The following is a 20,724-nucleotide window of genomic DNA, read 5'->3' as shown; positions in this document are numbered from 1 at the left end:
AGGCGGCCAGTCGGTCCATTGAGCCTCACCAACAACTATCCCACTCAAGCTCCAACCCTACATACTTACCCTGCTAATCCTCCTGACACTAAGGTGCAATTTAGCATGGCCAAATCAACCTAACCCGCACATCTTTGAACTGTGGAAGGAAACCAGAGCCCTCGAAATTTAAAAATCCCATGCATTGAACTGAGGTGCTCTGGAAGTCTTCCAGTCCATCAAATCTTTCCTGAAACAAGAACAGAAAATGCTGGAAAATCTTAGCAAGGCTGACAGCATCTGTGAAGAGAGAATACAGCCAATATTCCTAGTCTGGATGACCCTTCCTCATGAGTTTTCCAGTTGTTTTTCCTGTTACCTTTTTTAATCCAGAGCCTTCTGTGTACCTTACTAGTTCTCTTCTTCATTCCTACATCAGTGCATTTAGGATTTCAGGAGCAAGTGGCACTTTGGGGAGCATTTTCTGAGGGCCACATGATTGGCAAGGTCCCTATGGATTGTCCCAGCTTTTTATATACACATCTCCCTTGATCTATTACAGATGCACATGAACCATACTTATACTGAATGGCAGAGCAAGGTTAAAGGACTGAATGACCTACTCCTAGCTTATGTTATGATCAGATACAACCTCTGCCACTAGATGATCCAAAGGATTCCAAATCGTGAAGCAGAATCAGAGTGGTTTGATACAAATTTTTAAATTGCATTTTTATTGTGTATGTTGGTCTTAGTGACATGTCTCTCAACCTATAGGCCTCAAGCAGCTGGGTCAACTGGAAAATAAAGTTGTCAGATTCACTATGGGGAGAAGGGTTCAAGTTTGAAAAAAATTCCAATAGCCCAGCCACCAAATTGACAAGTTCGTCTAAGGAATGGCACCAGCTGCATTAATCTCAAAATAATTACAGACTAAGTATCCCAAAGCACTTCAATGAACTGAATCAAACCACCTCGCACAAAGGTACAGCAAATGAAAACCAAATTTTAAACAGGTATCAATTATATTTGGGGAGGGCGATTGCGAGTGATGAGGAAGAGGCAGAAATTGCATTTAATCTCGTTACAATCTGATTTTTCGCTTCCTACAAGCATCCAATTGACAGTTATTATTCACACCTATGAAATAAATCACTGTGGGATAAAAAGCTCCTGAGCATGTAGGGCAAGAGTGCCGGTGGGTGCGTGCAAGGCGTGACATATTGCTGACTTAACATAATTAAGTCGAGATTTTAAAAAACTTTTAACATGCAAAAGCTATGCCGTTTTAAGAAGTACAATTTTTATTAGGAAACCAATCATCTTTGTGTTAGTAAAATCTGTGAGTGTAACGTTTCATAGGCAGATAACATTGAGCATGCCAGATCTTCAGTGATGCATCATAGCAAGATCCTGTCTCATGGTGGATGGATATTAAAAATGCCATTGGACTATTAAAAAGGTCCCATTAAAAAATGACCGTGTCCCCCTCAAAATGAGCTCAAAAACATGAACTAGGTTGTTGCACATTTTCATTATGCATAAAATGGATGCCATATTTGCTCACAGAAAAACCACACCACTTTTTTTTTTAAAATGTGTGTTGTCACTGTTGAGACACAAGTCTTTGCTTCTTTCTTCCATTAAGATTTTGTGAGCAAACATGGATTTTGAAACAACACACGAATGAAATTTAGCCACAAAACTGTTAAACCATAAATTTCAATATGTTGGGCAAGATTCAAAGCAGATCAAAACTGAGAAACCTTTTTAGCTGCAAAGTTAAATTATGCTAGCTCATTTTATCAAATAAAGTTACAAATAGCCAAATGTTTCCAAAAAGGCAAAAATTTGCAACTAATTCAAACTCTAAATGACTTGACAAAGGAGAGCAATCAAATTTAAAATCTAATGCTCACCACTGAGTTACACATTCATCATTGCTTCAATTTACAAAGAAACCGATCTTTCACAGGTGTAGAGATTACCAACAACCTGTCCTTGTCCTCACCCCCCCAATGCCAACGCTAAAATTAAGAAAGCCCACCAGTGTCTCTACACCCTCAGAAGACTAGGAAATTTGGCGTGTCAGCTACAACTTGCACTAACTTTTAGATGTACGATAGAAAGTATTCTTTCCGGTTGTATCACAACTTGGTACGATTCCTGCTCTGCCCAAGACTGCAAGAAACTACAAAGGGTCGTGAATGAAACTCAGTCCCATCACGCAAACCAGCCTTGACTGTCTACATTTCCCGCTATCTCAGAAAAAGCAGCCAGCATAATTAAGGGCTCCACATACCCCAGACACAGATTGTCCCACTTTCTTCCATGAGGAAAAAGATACATACCAACTGACTCAAGAACAGCTTCTTCCCTGCTGCCAGACTTTTGAATGGACCTACCTTGCACTAAGTTCTTTCTCTGTGCCCTAGCTATGACTAACACTACATTCTGCACTCACTCCTTTCCTTCTCATCGAACAATATGCTTTGCCTGTATAGGACGCAAGAAACAATACTTTTCACTGTATACCAATACATGACGACTTGCTCAGTCTATGGTACGATGTTGGGGAGAGTTATAAAGCAACGAGATCTAGGGGTACAGGGTTCATAATTCCTTGAAAGTGGAGTCATAGGGGGACAGGGTGAAGGAGGCATTCGGCATGCTTGGTTTCATTGGTCAGAACACTGAACACAGGGGATGGGGTGTTTTGTTGAAGTTGTACAAGACAATGGGAAGGCCACACTTGGAATTCTGTGCACAGTTATAGTCACCCTATTATGTAAAGGATATTAAACTAGAAAGAATTTAGAAAAAAATTACTAGAATGCTACCGGGACTTGATGGTTTAAATTGTAAGGAGAGACTGGAAAGACTGCAATTTTTTCCCCTGAAGCGTACGAGAATTAGGAGTGATCTTAGAAGTCTATAAAATAATGAGGCGCTTGGTTTACTTAGATAGTCAACAGTTTTTCCCCAAACATAGGGGAGCCTAAACCTGTAAGACAAGACGGGTAAGATACGAAAGGGTCCAGAGGGGCAATTTGTTTCCCCCCCACAGAGGGTGGTGAGTGTCTAGAACAAGCTGCCAGAGGTAATAGCAGAGGCAGGTACGATTTTGTCTTTTAAAAAGCATTTAAACAGTTTGTGTAAGATGGTAGAGAGATATGGGCCAAATGTGGGCAAGTGGGACTAGCTTAGTGGTTAAAAAAGGGTGGTATAGACAAGTTGGGCCAAAGGACTTGTTTCCATGTCATCAACCTGTTGGATCTGTTTAAACCTCTATCTGACGATAATAAATCAAATCAAAAACCCATGCATGGTTGCTTGATGGTGGTTATACAAAGCACAAGCAAACAGAATTCTTCTATACGTACAGCAGTTGTTCATCTACACAGATGGCTCAATTTAATAACAATGAATGCTAGACAAAAGCCAAATCCCAGTGTGAAAACAGGTGTTCAGCAAAACAAGTCTAGCTTCTGAAAGTGCTGTATAGCTATTTTGAGATGATTATTTTCAGAAAGCTCAAAAATACATTGTGTAAAGAATGTTCACAAGTCCATATAGTTAGATTTCATCCTATCATTGATTTGTTAAAACTGAATTCAAGCCAATCACATTTAATGTAGTATTTGGCAAGAAATTGTGACATGTTAAATAAATGCTACTGCAATATTTATATTCAATTTAAGCCAAGAACCAGCATGGTCTGTATTCTGGTACCAATTGCAAACGCAAGTTAAAGAAATAGAAATTTTGGCCTTCAAGGTAAAACTAAAATCACTAAAATGTTAGCTTTAGAAAGCTACTTAGAGCAGCATTGAGCCATGCAGACCCAAGTCTTGCATATTAGTTAATCGTCACAACCAGAGCTGTATAAAGGGATGAGCCAATAGCCAGCCAGGGTACACCAAACGCTGGAGGGAAATGTAACTTTTACAGATAACGAGGATTCAGCAAACTTCTGATGCTCCTCTTCCATGCATCCCACCAGGTAAATCAAAAATTAACATTAACATTCAGAAGCTAGGTCCTCAGTTGAAACAGTTATGACGTGGGAATGAAATACAAGGCACTGCAAACAGCCAAAACAAGCATTCACTGCCTTCAACATCCACTCTGAAGCAACAGTAACCGTTGCAACTTTATGTGCAAGGAGAAAGAGTTAATTAATAATCACATTGTAAAAGGCCTCCATCAAAGTAGCCACACAGTGAAGGAATTTTCTATGAAGTAAAATTTTACATTAAGTTTGAAGATTCAATCTGAAAATGGGGTTTTACATCCAAGCCAAGGAAACTGCAAAGATATGAACAGCAAATTGGCCATGGCAGATTGAGAAACTACAATAAAGCAAACAGGCAATGGTTGGCATTGAAAGAATAAATGCATGATATGAAGTAAATTTACATTTCTCGATGCACAAAAACCCAGCTGGAAAGGTGGTCAAGCCATGGCTAATAAGTGAAGTTAACGATCATATTAGATCATAGGGAGATGTTGAGGTAAATGACAGAGTGGTAAATGTCACTGAAATAACCCAGAGGGCCAAGTTAATTCACTGGAAACATAGGTTCAGATCCCAACAGCTGGTGAATTTAATTCAAATAAGAATAAAAGGAATATAAAGCTAGTCTCAGCAATGGTGGTCATATAACTATTGATGGCCATAGAAGACATCAGTAAGCTCAATGGGTTCAGAGAGCAAGTCCATACACAAGTCTAGCCTACAGGTGACTCCAGACCCAGAGCAATATAGCTGACTCTTAGGACATTTAGGGAGCATGAATAGACCATTTGGCCCTTTGAGCCAGTTTCATCATTCAATAAGCTCATGGCTGATCTGCTTGAGGTCTCACGTCCACTTTCCTGCCTGTTCCCCAGAACCCTCAACTCCACTCAACAAAAATGTGTCTTAATCGACCTTGAATAAGTTCAAAGACCCAGAGTCCACTACAATCTGGGGAACAGAATTCTACACACAGCAACCCTTGGGGAGAAAAAATTTCTCCTCGTAACAGTCTTAAAAGAGAGGGCCCTTAATTTTAAAACAACTTCATCCAGTTTTAGTCTTCCCCACAAAGGGAAACATCCTCCACGTAACTACCCAATCAAATCCCTGCCAAATCTTACATGTTTCAATAAAATCACTTTGCATTCTTCTAAACTCCTATGGGTATAGGCTAACTGTTCAACCTTTCATCAAACAACAGCACCACCCATCATTCCAGGAACGAGTCCAGTGACCTTTCTCTGAACTGCTTCTAAAAAAATTGTTTTTTTTTAGATATCAGACCAAAACTGCACATTACTCCAGATGTGGTCTCACCAAGGACCTGTACAGCTACAGGAGAACTCCCCTCAAATTACTGCAGATGCAGGAAGCTGAAAAATCTTAGCAGATCTGACAGCATCTGTGGAGAGAAAATAGAACCAATATTTCACGTCAGAATGACCCATTTGTCTTAAATTCCAATCCTCTTGCAATAAACATCAACATTCCATTTGCCTTCCTAATCATTTGCACAGCAACTTTTAGCTTCATATACCAGGATATCTAAATCACTCTGTACCAATGAGTTCTGAATTTAAGTATCTACAACTTTTCTATTCTTCCCAAAGTAAACAACTTCACATTTATCCATGCTATACTCCATCTGCCAGGCTTTTACCCACTTAATGTATTTACATTCCTTTGCAGACACTCTATCTCCTCCTGACAAATTATTTTCCTACCTATTCTGGTGTCATCAGCAAATTTAGACTTTTCCTTCAGTCCTTTCATCCAAGTTATTGATGTAATTGTAAACAGTTGATGACCACCACTGATTGGCAGTCCACTAGTTACAACTTGCTAATCCAAAAATGATTCACTTATCCCTACTCTGCTGTTAGCCAACCAATCCTTTATCTATGCTAATGTTACCCCTGCAGTACGTGCTCTTATTTTGTAGCCTTTGACGTGATGCCTTTTGGAAATCCTACATCTACTGATTTCCACCTTTATCCACCACTTTGTCAAGAAAAAAACTCGAACACTTTCCTTTCACAAAGCCACTTTGGCTCTGCCTGACCAAGTTGTAATTGCTAAAATGTTCTACTACAACCTCCTTAATAATAGATTCTAGCACTTTCCCTGTGACAGATGTTAGAATAACTGGTCTATTGTTTCCTGCTTTCTGTCCACTTCTACAAGTGCTACACCAGCCATTTGCCAATCCACTTAAATCTTTCCAGAATCAAAAGGAATTTTGGAAGATTATAACAAATCTACATGCTGCCACCACTTAAGCCCTAGGATACAGGCCATTTGGTTCTGGAGACTTGACAACCTTCCAGCCTAATGCTTTCCGAGCATCCTTTCCCTGGAAATTGTATTATGTTCTTCTCTCCCCATCATCTCTTGATTTTCAACAATCTTTGAGAAGTTTTCAAAGTCTCTGCAACGTGGAGGGACACAAAATAGCCTTTCAACCCCCTTGCCATTTATTTGATTTCCATTATCAAATCCCCAGACTCGCTCTCCAGAGGGCAGCAATAACTTTAGTTATTCAAATACTTGTAGAAACGTTTACTATCTGTTTTTAACACTCCAAGCTAGTTTTGTTCAGTCATTCTTTTAAGTTTATTAGTGTCACAAGTAGGCTTACATTGACACCACAACAAAGTTATTGTGAAAATTCCCATTCTTCACTACTTCTTAAAATTTGTCCAATCCTCTGATCTACCACCACTCATCTCTGCAGGACAGTGTGTTTCTTTCAATTACATACTATCCTTAGCTTCTGTTAGCCACTTCTCTTTCTCACTAGGATAAATCTTTTCAGCATTATTAAAATCGGCCATTGCAACTCTATTGTGCTAATTTCTCAGTACACCTTACCGAACTCAGTCTTCATACTCTCAGTTTCCTTCAATTTACGTTCAAGGCACAAGTCATGGGCCTATACTTCTCCATTTCCAACTGAACGCCATCATGTTGTGACTGCTGTCACCTGGAGACACCTTTACCATGAGGCTATTGCTTAATCCTCTCATTGCATATTACCAGAAGATAGCCTGCTCCTTAAGAAATTGCACTGAAAACACTACAAACCCATTTTCCAAGCTACTCTTGCCAAATTTTCCCAACCTACATGTAGATTAATTTCATGATTCACACAATAGATTTCTTACACACTGCATTTATTTCTTCGTGTATGTTCTGTCCTGCAGTACAGTTAGTTACCACATCCTACGTGACTGCTTATCTTTGTTAATGGGATGGGCAGAAAGCATTAAAAAAGGCTCGAGTTACCAAAACTTGAGTGTCACAAGTAGGCTTGTGACGATTGGGTACATTTTAGAATTCAGCAAATAAGGACCAAGAAACTGATAGAAAGTAGTAAACTAATGACAAACATAAAAACAGACTGTAAAAACCTCCGTGGGTATGTAAAAAGGAAAAGAACAAAGACAAATGTAAACCCACTACAGGCAGAGACAGGAGAATTTTCATGAAATTGGTGGAGATGTATGTCAGTCTTTAGGAAGACTTGTACAAAAACTTTCAGGGATAGGAGAATGCCCCAAGTATAAATGCTTGGGCCCCAGCTAATGACAATCTATATCAATGATTTGAATGTGGGGGCCAAATGTAGTATTTCCTAGTTTATTGTTGACGCAAAACAACATAGAAAGGTGAGTTGTGAGGAGAGTGCAGAGTGGCTTCAAGAGGATTTAGACAGGTGTAGTTGGCAAGAATGAAGCAAATGGAAAATTATGTTCAAAAATGCAAAGTAATCCACTTTGCTAGGAGAAACAAAACTGCAGAATATTTATTTAGTATACAAGATTATGAGAGGCATGGCCAGAATAGATAGTCAGAAGCTTTTTCCTCAAGGTGGAAGAGTCAGTTACTATGATGCACAGGTTTAAGGTGCGAGGGGCAAGGTAGATTTTTTACACAGTAGTGGGTGCCTGGAACACGTTGCCAGAGGTGGTAGTGGAAGTGGGTACAGGATGGGAATAGAGGGATAAGGTCCCCAGAAGGATAGTGCGTTTTAGTTCAGTCAGGCAACACGATTGGTGCAGGCTTGGAGGGCCTAAGGACCTGTTCTTGTTTTAAGTGCTGATGCTCAAAGAGACCGACATAGCCTTGTTCACAAGACAGCTAACATGCAAATGTAGCAAGAAATACACAAAGCAAATGTTGTTAGGTTGGCCTGTGTTACAAGAGGATTTGAGTAAACAAGTCTTGCTGGGTTCGAATCTCCCAATGTCAATGGTGGAATTTGAATTCAATAACTATCTGGAATTAAGAATGTACTGATGACCATAAAACCACTGACAGTTGTCAAAAAACCCATCTGATTCATTACTGTTCTTTAGGGAGGGAAATCTGCTGTCCTTTACCAGTCTGGCCTACATATGACTCCAGAGCCACAGCAATGTGGTTGACTCAAATGCCCTCTGGCAACTAGGGGTGAGCAATAAATGCTGGCCAGCCAGCAGCGCCCATGTCCCACAAAATAATAAAACAAAATCCTTGGTGAGTCCACACCTGGAGCACTGTGTACAGTTTTGGTCTTCCTCTCCGAAGAACAAATATACTGGCCATAGAGAGAAGGCAACAAAGGTTCACTAGACCGACCCTCAGGATGATAGCAGTTCTATGCGCAGAAATTGATGAGACTGGGTCTGTATTAAATTTAGATAAGAGGTGATCTCATGAAAGCATACAAAACTCTTAGTGCTCGGTTGATTGATGGATTCATGGTTAGGAGGGGTGGAGGGGAAGAGGAGATACCATCTAAGAATAAAAAGGTAATCCATTTGGGATTGAGCTGAGGAGGAATTTCTTCACTCAGTATGATGTATCTGTGGCATTCTCTACCAATGAGGGCTGCAGAGGTTCAACCATTCAGTATTTGCAAGAGAAGGATTAATAGATTAAGATAGCAAGCATCAGGGGACACGGTGATGGAACAGGAAAATGATACTGAGGTAGAAAATCAGCCACAATCTAGTTGAGTGGCATGGCAGGTTTAGAGGGCCTACTGGTGCTCCCATTTCCAATGTTCCTCTGAAGACTGAAATCTCTAGGTAACGTTCCACTTCCTCACCATGGATGCAAAACCAATTACACAATCACTCCCATTCTTTTTCTCCTCACAATGAGTATGAATTAACAGAATTTCAGTTGCAACCTCCAGATCAGCATGGCTCATCTGCAGAATTTGCATCACAAGCTATTGATAGAGTTACTTTATTTTTGAAAGTGGCATGTTACTCATGCCAGAACGCAACCAGACAAGGTTCCAACAATTCACTTACGTAAACGTTATTCATGTGATAGCCTCAACAGCAAGAATCAAAATATTACAAAGTAACAAGGTGGAACTACAGATGTACATAATCCTACCCTCACCAACTCTCTGCAACACATCTCCAAAAAGCAGCAAAACAATTTGCATTCCCTCAGGCCTTGAGTTTTCACAAAATGATTAAGTTAATCGTATCAGACAGGGATATAAGACTATATTTATTTGCTGTGGGTATGATGTTCCTTACTGCTACAAAATCCAACTAGTTAATAAAATTACAACATTAACATTAATTTTCAAAAAACAATAATGAAGCCATTTAATTTTGAAGCCTAATCACTTAAATACAAGAAAAAATTATAAGAGATTCTTTAAACCAACTTTTCTGCAAATGCAGTAATTGACTATACAGCTTAATGTAAAATAGTCTTATTCAACTATAACAAATACTACATTCCACCCACACAATGAACTAAAGTCCAGCTCATGAAACCATGCAACTAAAAGCATAAAAATTAACGGATATTACACCAGAGCAAACAAATTTTGCTTGATGTTACAAGTACTGCCCAAACATGTTTAACAGAAGATGAGGAAGCTAATTTCCGTGAACTGATTGGATGACGTACACTACTGCAAAACTGAATGTGACTAAAAACCAATCTCTCTCCCACAAAAGCACATTCAAGGTCACAACATCCACTGTTAACAGATTATCTCAGGCCCCAGCAGCACTGTTAATGCACAAATATATCTAACTTAAAGATTGGCATGGATTGCTGCTGGTAGAATGGATAATCATTCATACAGCAGATTACTAAATAAGTTAATATCTTGACCCTTTTTGACTACTCAGGTTCATGGAGTTGCTTGATGAAAGTTTATCAAGCTGTCCTTTAGGTTTTGACCGTCTACCTTGCACCACCCTGCTTTAAAAAGCAAATTCAAGATTTAGTTATCGTTTCCAGAAAAGCCCAGTGGACCCATTTATTCAAACCAGTAGCTTGAAATTGAGTGCAATCACACTCAACTATCCCACTTTCCTTCCTACTCCTAATTTTATAAAAAGGATCAAGTCTTTGTCCTTCTTCCAACTCAAGTACCTAATGTGGTTCAAGACAATTTGTGCTGATTTATCTCCCTCGAACCATTCTCCCCATTCTCCTTCTCCAGACCATTTAGAAAATGGGTCAAAATTAACCAAGTTCATGCCCTCAACCCTTCAATAATCTTGAATCCAAGCCAAATTTATTTGGGAAGGAAGGAACGAACATTGGTCAGAATATTTTCAGCATTAAGTTCTGCACATCAGTAGCTTTGATAATTAATTACCCTTTTCTAAAAAAAGTGCAAGATGATTTCCTATTAACATAAATAAAGCACAAACAAGAGTATCATTATTATTGTCCTGGTTAACGAGATTTCTGTTATCATTTAGTGTGTTTTCTGGAGTGGAACAGCTTGGAATATCTCTGATCATTTAGGTACATCGGTTTTAACAGAAAAATGGCTTTTGAAAAATCAATATCCATACAGAAAATTGAGATGTTTTCAAAAACTCCTACAGTAAAAGTTGGTAACTTTTAGAATTAAGCAAATTAAAGACTCCAGCACTAATTGAGAAAAATGTGCCTCATTATTGGAATATCACCTTGAAAACTCTTCAATCTGATTTTATTTATTCATTCATGGAGTGCAGGTATTGCTGACTAGACCAGCCCATGTGCTCATCCTTAATTGCCCTCGAGAATTGACGGGATGTACCCCAGGCTACTGTGGGAGGCCAGGGAAGAGATTGCAGAACTTCTGGCGATGATCTTTGCGCTGTTGATGGCAATGGGAGAGGTTCTGGAGGATTGGAGGACTGCAAATGTGGTTCCTATATTCAAGAAAGGGAACAGGGATAGCCCAGGAAATTACCGACCAGTGACTCAAACCTCAGTGGTGGGCAAGTTGATGGAGAAGATTCTGAGGGACAGGATTTATGAACATTTAGAGGAGTTTAGTATGCTCAATAGTCAGCATGGCTTTGTCAAAGGCAGATCGTGCCTTACAAGCCTGGTCGAGTTCTTTGAAAATATGATTAAATACATTGACGAAGGAAGAGCGGTAGATGTGATTTATACGGACTTCAGCAAGGCATTCGATACGGTCCCCCATGCAAGACTTCTTGAGAAAGTGAGAGGGCATGGGATCCAAGGGGCTGTTGCCTTGTGAAGCCAGAACTGGCTTGCCCACAGGAGGCAGAGTGGTTATACATGGGTCTTTTTCTGCATGGAGGTCAGTCACCAGTGGAGTGCCCCAGGGATCTGTTCTAGGACACTTGCTGTTTGTAATTTTCATAAATGACCTGGATGGCAAAGTGGAGGGATGGGTTGGTAAGTTTGCTGACAACACGAAGATTGGTAGTGTTGTAGACAGTTTGGAGGGGTGTCAGAGGTTGCAGTGTGACACAGGTAGGATGCAAGACTGGGCGGAGAAGTGGCAGATGGACTTCAACCTGGATAAATGTGTAATGGTCCATTTTGGCAGGTCAAATGGGATGGAGTGTAATATCAAGGGTAAGACTCTTAGCAGTGTATAGAGGATCAGAAGGACCTTGGGGTCTGGGTCCACAGGACTCTTAAAATCGGCCTCGCAGGTAGAGGATGTGGTTAAGGCGGCGTACAGTGTACTGGCTTTCATCAATCAAGGGATTGTGTTTAGGAGTCGGGAGATAATGTTGCAGCTTTATAAGACCCTAGTCAGACCCCACTTGGAGTACTGTGCTCAGTTCTGGTCGCCTCATTACAGGAGGGATGTGGAAGCTATTGAAAGGGTGCAGAGGAGATTTACAAGGATGTTGCCTGGATTGGGTGGCATGCCTTATGAGGATAGGTTGAGGGAGCTCAGTCTTGTCTCCTTAGAGAAAAGGAGGATGAGAGGTGACCTGATAGAAATGTATAGATGTTGAGAGGTATAGATCGGGTGGATTCCCAGACTGGAATGGTTGCTACGAGAAGACACAGGTTTAAGGTGCTGGGGAGTAGGTAGAGAGGAGATATCAGGGGCAAGTTTTTCACTCAGGAGGGGGTGGGTGAGTGGAATCGGCTGCCGTCGGTGGTGGTGGAGGCAAATTCGATCAGGTCTTTTAAGAGACTTCTGGATGAATACATGGAGCTTAACAGAATTGAGGGTTATAAGTAAGCCTAGTAGGTATGGATATCATCAGTGCAACTTGTGGGCCGAAGGGCCTGTTTGTGCTGTAGCTTTTCTATGCTCTATGAGAAGGTGATGGCGTTCCACCTTCATGAACCATTGTAATCCATTGTAATCCATATAGGGTTAGGAACACTCACAGTGCTGTTAGGGAGGGAGTTCCAGGACTTCAATCCAGCCGCAGTGAAGGGATGGTAGTATAATTCCAAATCAGGATAGTGAGTGGCTTGGAAAGAAACTTGGTGGCGATACCATGCAACCGCTGCTCTTGCCTGTTCGGATGGTAGCAGTCACAGATTTGGATGCTGACCAAGGAACATGGTGATTTGCCATGTTTATGCAAGCGTGACAATACTTGTCTTTAAGAAATGTGCGTGTGTTTTGTTTCTCATGCAGGATTTTTTTTTAAGAAGTCAGTTTTACTTACTGGTGCCGCCTTGTGTGTAACCAGCTGCCCCTGTTGGTGCTGCAGCAGCGTAACTGATCTTAATTGCCAAGGAGTTTGTTTTAATCTGGACTAATGAAGTTCTGTTCTTTTAGTGGTTTCTCCTGGGGTTTTTCAGACTTGGACTGGAGATGGATGGTGGACAGGAAAAATCATGTGATTGGGCAAGACAAGTTTTACACAGAAATAATCTGTTGCTGCTTGGAATTGTTCAAGAAGAGTGCCTTTTTTTTGCTCTCTGGATTCGAAGACTGAAATTGGCCAGGAAATGGGTGCGTTTCTGGAGGCTGCTGTATGGGAGTGAGAAGACAGGTTTCTTTATCTCTGTCCAGAAGAGTTAAAAGGCTGGAAATCTAGCATCCATGTCAGCCAATATGTTTTTTGTGTAACCCATTCTGAAGGGGGAACGTGTGTCTGTGGGGATATTGCTTTATTTGGAATGATAGAGATAGGTAGCTGTTAAGAATTGTACAGAATCATGTTTAAAGTCATTCAATTGATAAAAGTCATGCTCATTCCTTTTGTTATACTCTAAGTGTTGTTAAATAAAGTTTGTCTTCATAAAAGCTTCCCAGTGGGTTAATAGAATCATACCCAGAACAAAACACATTATACCAAAATTAAAAATGTTGGGGTATAATCTAAATTCATGGTATTCCTTGGGATATTCTGACCTGGTCTCTAACATTAAGAGACAGTCCCAAACAAACATTTAATCTATTTCATTCTGAACTGCTGCAACAAAGCTTTTCTTACTCGTCTAATTTTATAATTGAAGAACTTCAGAAGATTTCACGTCAAGTTCAAATGCAAATATTCTTTCCAATGGTCTTGAAAAAATACAAAAACACCTATTTAATAATTTAAACTTTAGGTACAGTCAATATAAAAAGAAATGCTTTTCAAACTTGGGTATATTAAAGGAGATGGCCTAGTGGTATCATCGCTAGACTATTAATCCAGAAACTCAGCTGATGTTCTGGGACCAAGAGTTTGATTCCTTCCATGACAGATAGTGGAATTTGAATTCAATAAAAAATATTGGGAATTAAGAATCTACTGATGACCATGAAACCATTATTAATTGTCAGAAAAACCCATTTGATTCACTAATGTTCTTTAGGAAAGGAAATCTGCCATCCTAACCTGGTCTGGCCTAGATGTGACACAAGAGCCATGGCAATGTGGTTGAATCTCAGCTGTCCTCTATTGTATCAATCACTACAAAGTTTAACCGTATTGCGGGTCAACTCACAGCATGTGGACTGCAGTGTTTTAAGGAGACAGCTCCCCACTCAAAACCAACAAGGGACAGGCAATAAATGCTGGCCAGCCAATGATGCCCAAGTCCCATGAACAAACAAATAATAAAAAAAACACTCAACAATCAAGCTAGTACAGTGAATTGGAACCTGGGCAAAATACATGATCTGTTTCAAGTTAGAATCGAGCAAAACTAATCTTTAATCTTTTAAGGGGATAGCAAGAGAGAAAGGCTGGGATATCAAGGAACGGAAGGAAAGGGGGACGTGGTGGGAAAGACAAGAGGGAGAAAGACAAAATGGGAAAGGAAAGCAAGTGAAACATAGCTGAGTTTCAGAAATACTGTGGGTATGGCACAGGACCGTTTGGGTGATTTTTAGGCCTTAAACGTATGCACTATTACTGCTGCAAAGTTATTCAAGCACTGAATGCATGGTGCCATGAATGATTTGACCACATGAAAAAAAAACAAACTCCAGCTTTGACATTTTGGTTCCTATGGAAACACATGATTCACTTAAAGTCATGATTTTTCAGGCTGTGCTTGTAACTTCAACTTAAGTGAGGGCTTACCATACTTCTGAAATAGAATTAAAGCAAGGATTTATCTTGGTCTTATATTTCCACTTCTGTTCTCAAAGTCATAGACTAACTGGCAAAACTTTGATCTAAAACAGTGAAAAAAAATCGCAATAAATCTAATCAATTGAAAATTAGGTACAATCAAATAAAACAACCTTCAACATTGGAGCGGAAGAATGTAAAACAAAACTTTCATTTAGAAGAAATTATCTAGATTACATCCCCAATGTATAAATGAAACCCCTTCCCAAAAATGTACAACACCAAATAGTACACATTTTCACTATAATGTGTTCTAGTAGGAAACAGTAGCGAGATAACATAAGAACGTAAGAGATGATGCTACTTCTGAACAAGGTATATAGACAAAGGACAACAATTCATCCATTTTAATTAAACTCCTCCAATTTCAGTACCCAATTTCTTCTTAAATGATTCCAAGGATTCAGCCTCCATTGCTTTTCTTTCTGTAATTTTATACAATATTTTTGTCACAGAGTAAAAAATTTGTCACTTAAATCCAAAATACACCTTTTTACTAGCTTGACCTGTATCCAAGTCTTAATAAAATGTTCCAGATTTTTCCATTCTATCTTAATAACTTGATGACCATCAGCTGACTGAAAAACCTGGGATTTATGACAAAAATGTACAATTCATTTTTAGAAGCAAAACAAGTATGACACAGCCAAACAGTATTTCATGCCAAAATAGTAGGACATGAATTCTCACTTACTTCCAGCACCCAAAGCTTTCAAGTTTGATCAGGTCACTAACAGAATGGTAGGCTTTTTGAAAAAAAGCAATATTCTACCATTTTATAAGTGCCTGCAGCTAGTACCATGTGGCCTTATTGGAACAAAGACATTTAGAGAACAAATGTCCAGCAGCACCCAAGTGGGCGTTAAAAACTCAAAGATATGATCTATAGCATATATGATAATTTGCATCAAGTTATACATAACTGAAGTATACCAAGCATTTCTTTTAAATGAGATTAAAAGAAATGCTTGTAGGGTTGGGATCATTATTAAAACCTCAATTACAAGGTTATAATTATGGTTCCAGCTCTACAAAGCAGCAAAAATTTATGAAGTGTTGTAATATAACATAACAACTGTTCAGAGGACCATAATTAACAAAGTGACACAGGAAAAATATCTCAGTATGTAGTTGGTGGCCTTACGATTTCACTGATCCAACATATGTTTCAATGTTAGGGAAGAATACATTCATCTAAAATTAATAAGCTACAACTAGCATTTAAAATTTCAGCCATTCTGGAGATAATTGGTTGCCACAATTAAACTCAAAATACAAGGAGCAAACAGAATGATTTGAGCAAGGTTGATATTTCTGCAGTAAAAAGAAATTTAAAGTTTCTGCAATCCAACTAACTTATCTTCCTCAATAGACAAATTATTTTGACCAAATAGGTGAAATAAAGGCGGATTAAATTTAGTCGAAGTATCACATTCCATTTTCCAGATATAAATCAGATATAAACCAAGACTAAATAAATTGTCTCATGACCAACAACCGTAAAATGCGTAGGCTGCATTTTCTATCAAAACTCTTGAGTTCATTCTCAATTACAACAGGACGACAATACAGTTTTCTCCATCTTTACTGTTGATTTGTATACCACCACTGTAGTAATAAATTAAATCAATGAGAACCAAGCAGCAAGAACTGTAACTTTCCACTTCTATTATGATAGTGGGAGGTGTTTGCAGTACAGGAGCAAACTACCACGGGTGCTGGAAATCAACAGAAGATGCTGGCAATACTCAAATCTGGCGGAAATGACCTGCTCTGTATTTCAAAAATTCTCTTTGGAACGCAATGCCTTATCAAATGGGCTATTTTGCACTCGATAGCAAAACTGTGCAGAGAGCTGGGATTTAACTTTTGCTGTCTGCATCAAGGTCTTTCTTTTAAAGCAAAAAAATGCAGCTGCGTAACGTGCAAACTGACTGACATTCAGGTTGACAAACACAGACAAAACATTCAATAGCCTAGAAGTGGCAGTTGTATATTGCATGAATAGATCAATTATTGGGGCCATGCAAATGCTGTGTTGGTAGAGTGACCATAAAACATAGGAGCAGAATTAGGCCATTCGGCCCATCAAGTTTGCTCTGCCATTTAATCATGGCTGATATTTTTCACACTCCCATTCTCCTGCCATTTCCCTCTAAACCCTGATCCCCTTAAAAGCCTTGAAGACATTCAATGGCCTGGCCTCCACAGCCTTCTGCAACAAAGGGTTCCACAGATTCGCCACACGCTGGCTGAAGAAATTCCTCCTCATCTGTTTTTAAGGGTCGTCCCTTTAGCCCAAGGTTGTGCCCTCTGATTCTAGTTTGACCCATTAGTGGAAACATACTTTCCACGTCCACTCTATCAAGGCCTCACAGTATCCTGCAAGTTTCAATAAGATCCCCTTTCATCCTAAACTCCAACGAGCACGTACAGACCTCAACCATTCCTCATACGACAACCTCTTCATTCCAGGGATCGTTCTTGTGCACCACCTCTGGACTCCTTCCAAGGCCAGCACATCCTTCCTTAGAAAGGAGACTCAAAACTGCTCACAATACTCCAAATGGGGTCTAACCAGAGTCTTATGCAGCCTCAGGAGTACATCCCCTCTCTTGTATTCTAGCCCTCTTGACATGAATGCTAACATTGCATTTGGCTTCCTAACTATCGACTGAACTTGCACGTTAACCTTGAGAATCTTGAACAAGGACTCCCAAGTCCCTTTGTGTTTCTGATTTCCTAAGCATTTCCCCATTCAGAAATAGTCTATGCCTCCATTCCTCCTTTCAAAGTGCATAACCTCACTTTTTCACATTGTAATCCATCTGCCACTCCTTTGCCCACTCTTCTAATCTGTCAAAGTCCTTATGCAGCTCTCTGCTTCCTCAATACTACCTGTCCCTCTACATATCTTTGTATCATCTGCAAACGTAATAACAGTGCTTTCAGGTCCTTTGTCCAAATCAGTAATGTGTATTGTGAAAAAAAGTTGCGGTCCCAGCACCAGCCCAAGGCATACCACTATAAGAACATAAGAACGTAAGAAATAGGAGCAAGAGTAGGCTATCTGGCCCTTCGAGCCTGCCCCGCCATTAATTCATCAGTTGCCATCCTGAAAAAGACAGCTTCATCCCCACTCTCTGCCTTCTTCAGTCAGTCAATTCTCTATCCATGCCAGGATCTTATATTTAACACCATGGGTTCTTGACTTATTAACGGACTCCTATGCGGCACTTTGTCAAAAGGTCTTTTGGAAACCTAATTAAATCACATCCACTGGTTCTCTTTTACCCAACTTCCTTCTTACCTTCTCAAAGAGCTCTAACAGATTTGTCAGACATGACCTCCCCTTGACAAAGCTGTGTGACTCATCCCTATTTTATCATGCACTCCCAAGTACTCCATCTCATCTTTAATGATGGACTCCAAAATCTTGCCAATGACTGAAGTCAGGCTAACCTGCCTATAATTTCCCATCTGCTGCCTCCCTCCCTTCTTAACCATCAGTGTTACATTAGCTACTTTGCAGTTTGCTGGGACCCCCACCTGCCTCCAGTGATTCCTGAAAGATCACCACCAACGCCTCCACATTAAACAAAGCTAGAATGCTAGCTGCAGATCTTACATCAGAATCACCCATAATCATCCTGAGGTTCTTTGCCTGGTGACTAATCAGGCAACCTTAGGGTCAAGTGTGAAAGGTTAGCAGATCAGTTAAACTAAAGAAAAAAGACAATCAAAGATTGCTGATACATGGTTAATAAAAGCAAAAGACACACTAGGTTTAGTTTAATTTTTCCAACGTTAACAATGTGAAATCACTTGCTACGGCCACAAAATAGATTTGGAAAGCACACCAACAGCCCTAAGCAGAATCAGAAAGCTGCAGGGGAAAAAAATTCCTCAGCTATCTCTTTTAGAGAAGAAAATTGTTGGGTGAAAGCTCAGAGTTTTGAAGAACTGTTGGGCTTTTTAGCCTGAAACTGTTTTGCATATTGTGCAATTCCTTTTTATTAATTCATGAGATATGTATCATTGACAAGGTCAGCATTTATGCCCATCCCCAATTGCCCTAGAGATGGTGACGTGAACTGCCTTCTTAAACGATGTAAAAAGTCTGACAACATCAGGTTTAAGTCCAACCGATTTATTTGATAGTAAACTCACAAGCTTTTGGGGTTTGTCCCTTCGGCAGGTGAATGGAGAGTTCTGGCCTCAGAACTCTGAGGCCAGAACTCTGGTGTTGTCAGACTTTTTACTGTGTTTACCCCAGTCCAACGCCAGCATATCCACATCATTCTTAAACGATGACAGGACAAGTGGAGTTGGTACTTCCACAATGCTGTGAGGGAGTTTCACAGTTCTGACAACGGCATGAAGGAAGGGCTGTGTTCATCATTTGTGCATTTTCCATTTCTGCGTTGGTCACTCAATATTGCACCTTAAATATGATTAGGCCTAAGAAATATAATCAAAGATAATTGGTGTCTCAACTTCCCAATTCAAGGGAACTACGTGAATCCACTTGAAAAGGTATAGCGAGTTACATGCCTACATCCTTGCTAGATTAAAATACTTGTGTGTTCAGGTTGTCCTACCTACTGTAATGTGTTTAGGAACATAACACAAACCATCCAATCCAACACTCAATGCAATGATGATGGTTCCATGAATCTTAAAACAAATTTAAGGAAGCAGATTGTCATGGGATTAAAGCATCAAGGTATTAATTCGGAGAATCTTTTTAATGTAAACCATAAACTCACTCATAACTTTAAAAACCAAAGGGTCAAACAATTGTTTCTTTTTCGATTCAAGGGAAAGACTTCGTTGTGGAAATTAAGAAATTCTGATCCCAAACACAATACACTTGGATTCGATATCACCCCTACAATAACCTCACAGAAATAACCAGTCTCTAATAAAAAGCCAATAAATATACTTGCACAAAGTAACATTCACACTTCATAGGAGCACAGCAAGCCCAGGCAATTTTAATGTTTCATTTGCCATCTCCATATTTAGAGCTTTACTGTATAATTTTAAGTTTCTGCCAGAGTGTGCACTCATTTACATCTGCAAGGAAATTACAACAGTTCTCGCTCACAAAGATGACCTCCATTTGTTTGGTCTCTGTGGTAAAATACACAAATTCTGTCCAGTCACAATTAAAGGACAAGTTACCTGTAACACTAGCTGTTGCCATGCAAACGACTCACTGTTGTCAATGTTGGATATACTTGATCTTTCTGAGGGAATAGTGGCACGCTCAAGTTGCATGGAAACGTTACGACGCTCTTCTTCAAGTGCTCTCGTCAACTTCTCAAACCGGGCCTCTTGTTCTTTAACCGAAGCTAGAATGCTAGCTGCAGATCTTACATCATAATCATCCATAATCGTCCTGAGGTTCTTGCCTAGTGACTAATCAGGCAACCTTAGAGTCAAGCGTTAAAGGTTAGTAGATCAGTAAAACTAAAAAACAAAAGGACAAATCAGAAAGATTATTGATACATGGTTAATAAAAGCAAAAGATGCACTAGGTTTAGTTTAATTTTTCCAAAGTTAACAATGTGAAATCACCTGCTACAGCTACAAAGTAGATTTGGAAAGCACACCAACAACCTTAAGAATCAGAAAGCTGCAGAGAAAAAAAAAAGGAGAAACAAATAAGTTAGAAGACAGGAATAGCAAACTTAACAGGTGAAGCATTCAAGTCAGAAAAACAACTTCAGTGCAAGTGTTAAGGCAAGCAGCAACAGCTAATATAGAAGTTAAAGACAGACATTAAAAAAAGACAAACTATCAATCCAAAAGCCATTATTCTGAAATTTGGCACAGAGGAAAATATAGACAATTCTGTAAAAATCATCCAATATTTAAAAGGCACACACACATCCC

The 20,724-nt window shown here is 39.6% G+C and overlaps 1 protein-coding gene across 13 annotated transcripts in view; it reads right to left on the bottom strand.

The window, feature by feature from the left end:
* The window catches only part of arvcfb (ARVCF delta catenin family member b), a 347,569-nt gene that overhangs the window by 197,263 nt on the left and 129,582 nt on the right, over nucleotides 1-20,724 (bottom strand). For 7 of the 13 annotated variants that reach the window (XM_080208039.1, XM_080208047.1, XM_080208046.1 and 4 more), the window contains 2 exons: nucleotides 20,407-20,464; nucleotides 20,011-20,298 (listed from right to left, as the gene is read on the bottom strand). The exons of 5 other annotated variants lie outside the window; for them this stretch is intronic. In XM_080208039.1, coding sequence (XP_080064165.1) covers nucleotides 20,011-20,220 — 210 coding nt within the window. In that variant the 5' untranslated portion in view covers nucleotides 20,221-20,298; nucleotides 20,407-20,464. The remainder of the gene's footprint in view (nucleotides 1-20,010; nucleotides 20,299-20,406; nucleotides 20,465-20,724) is intronic. One more of the 13 variants, XM_080208040.1, reaches the window with a different exon arrangement.

This window comes from Carcharhinus amblyrhynchos, chromosome 20 (assembly GCF_965287045.1).
Source record: "Carcharhinus amblyrhynchos chromosome 20, sCarAmb.v2.hapA, whole genome shotgun sequence".
Classification (NCBI taxonomy): Eukaryota; Metazoa; Chordata; class Chondrichthyes; order Carcharhiniformes; family Carcharhinidae; genus Carcharhinus; species Carcharhinus amblyrhynchos.
Note: the sequence above shows the minus strand (reverse complement) of the source record. Positions and strands in the feature narration are given on the sequence as shown.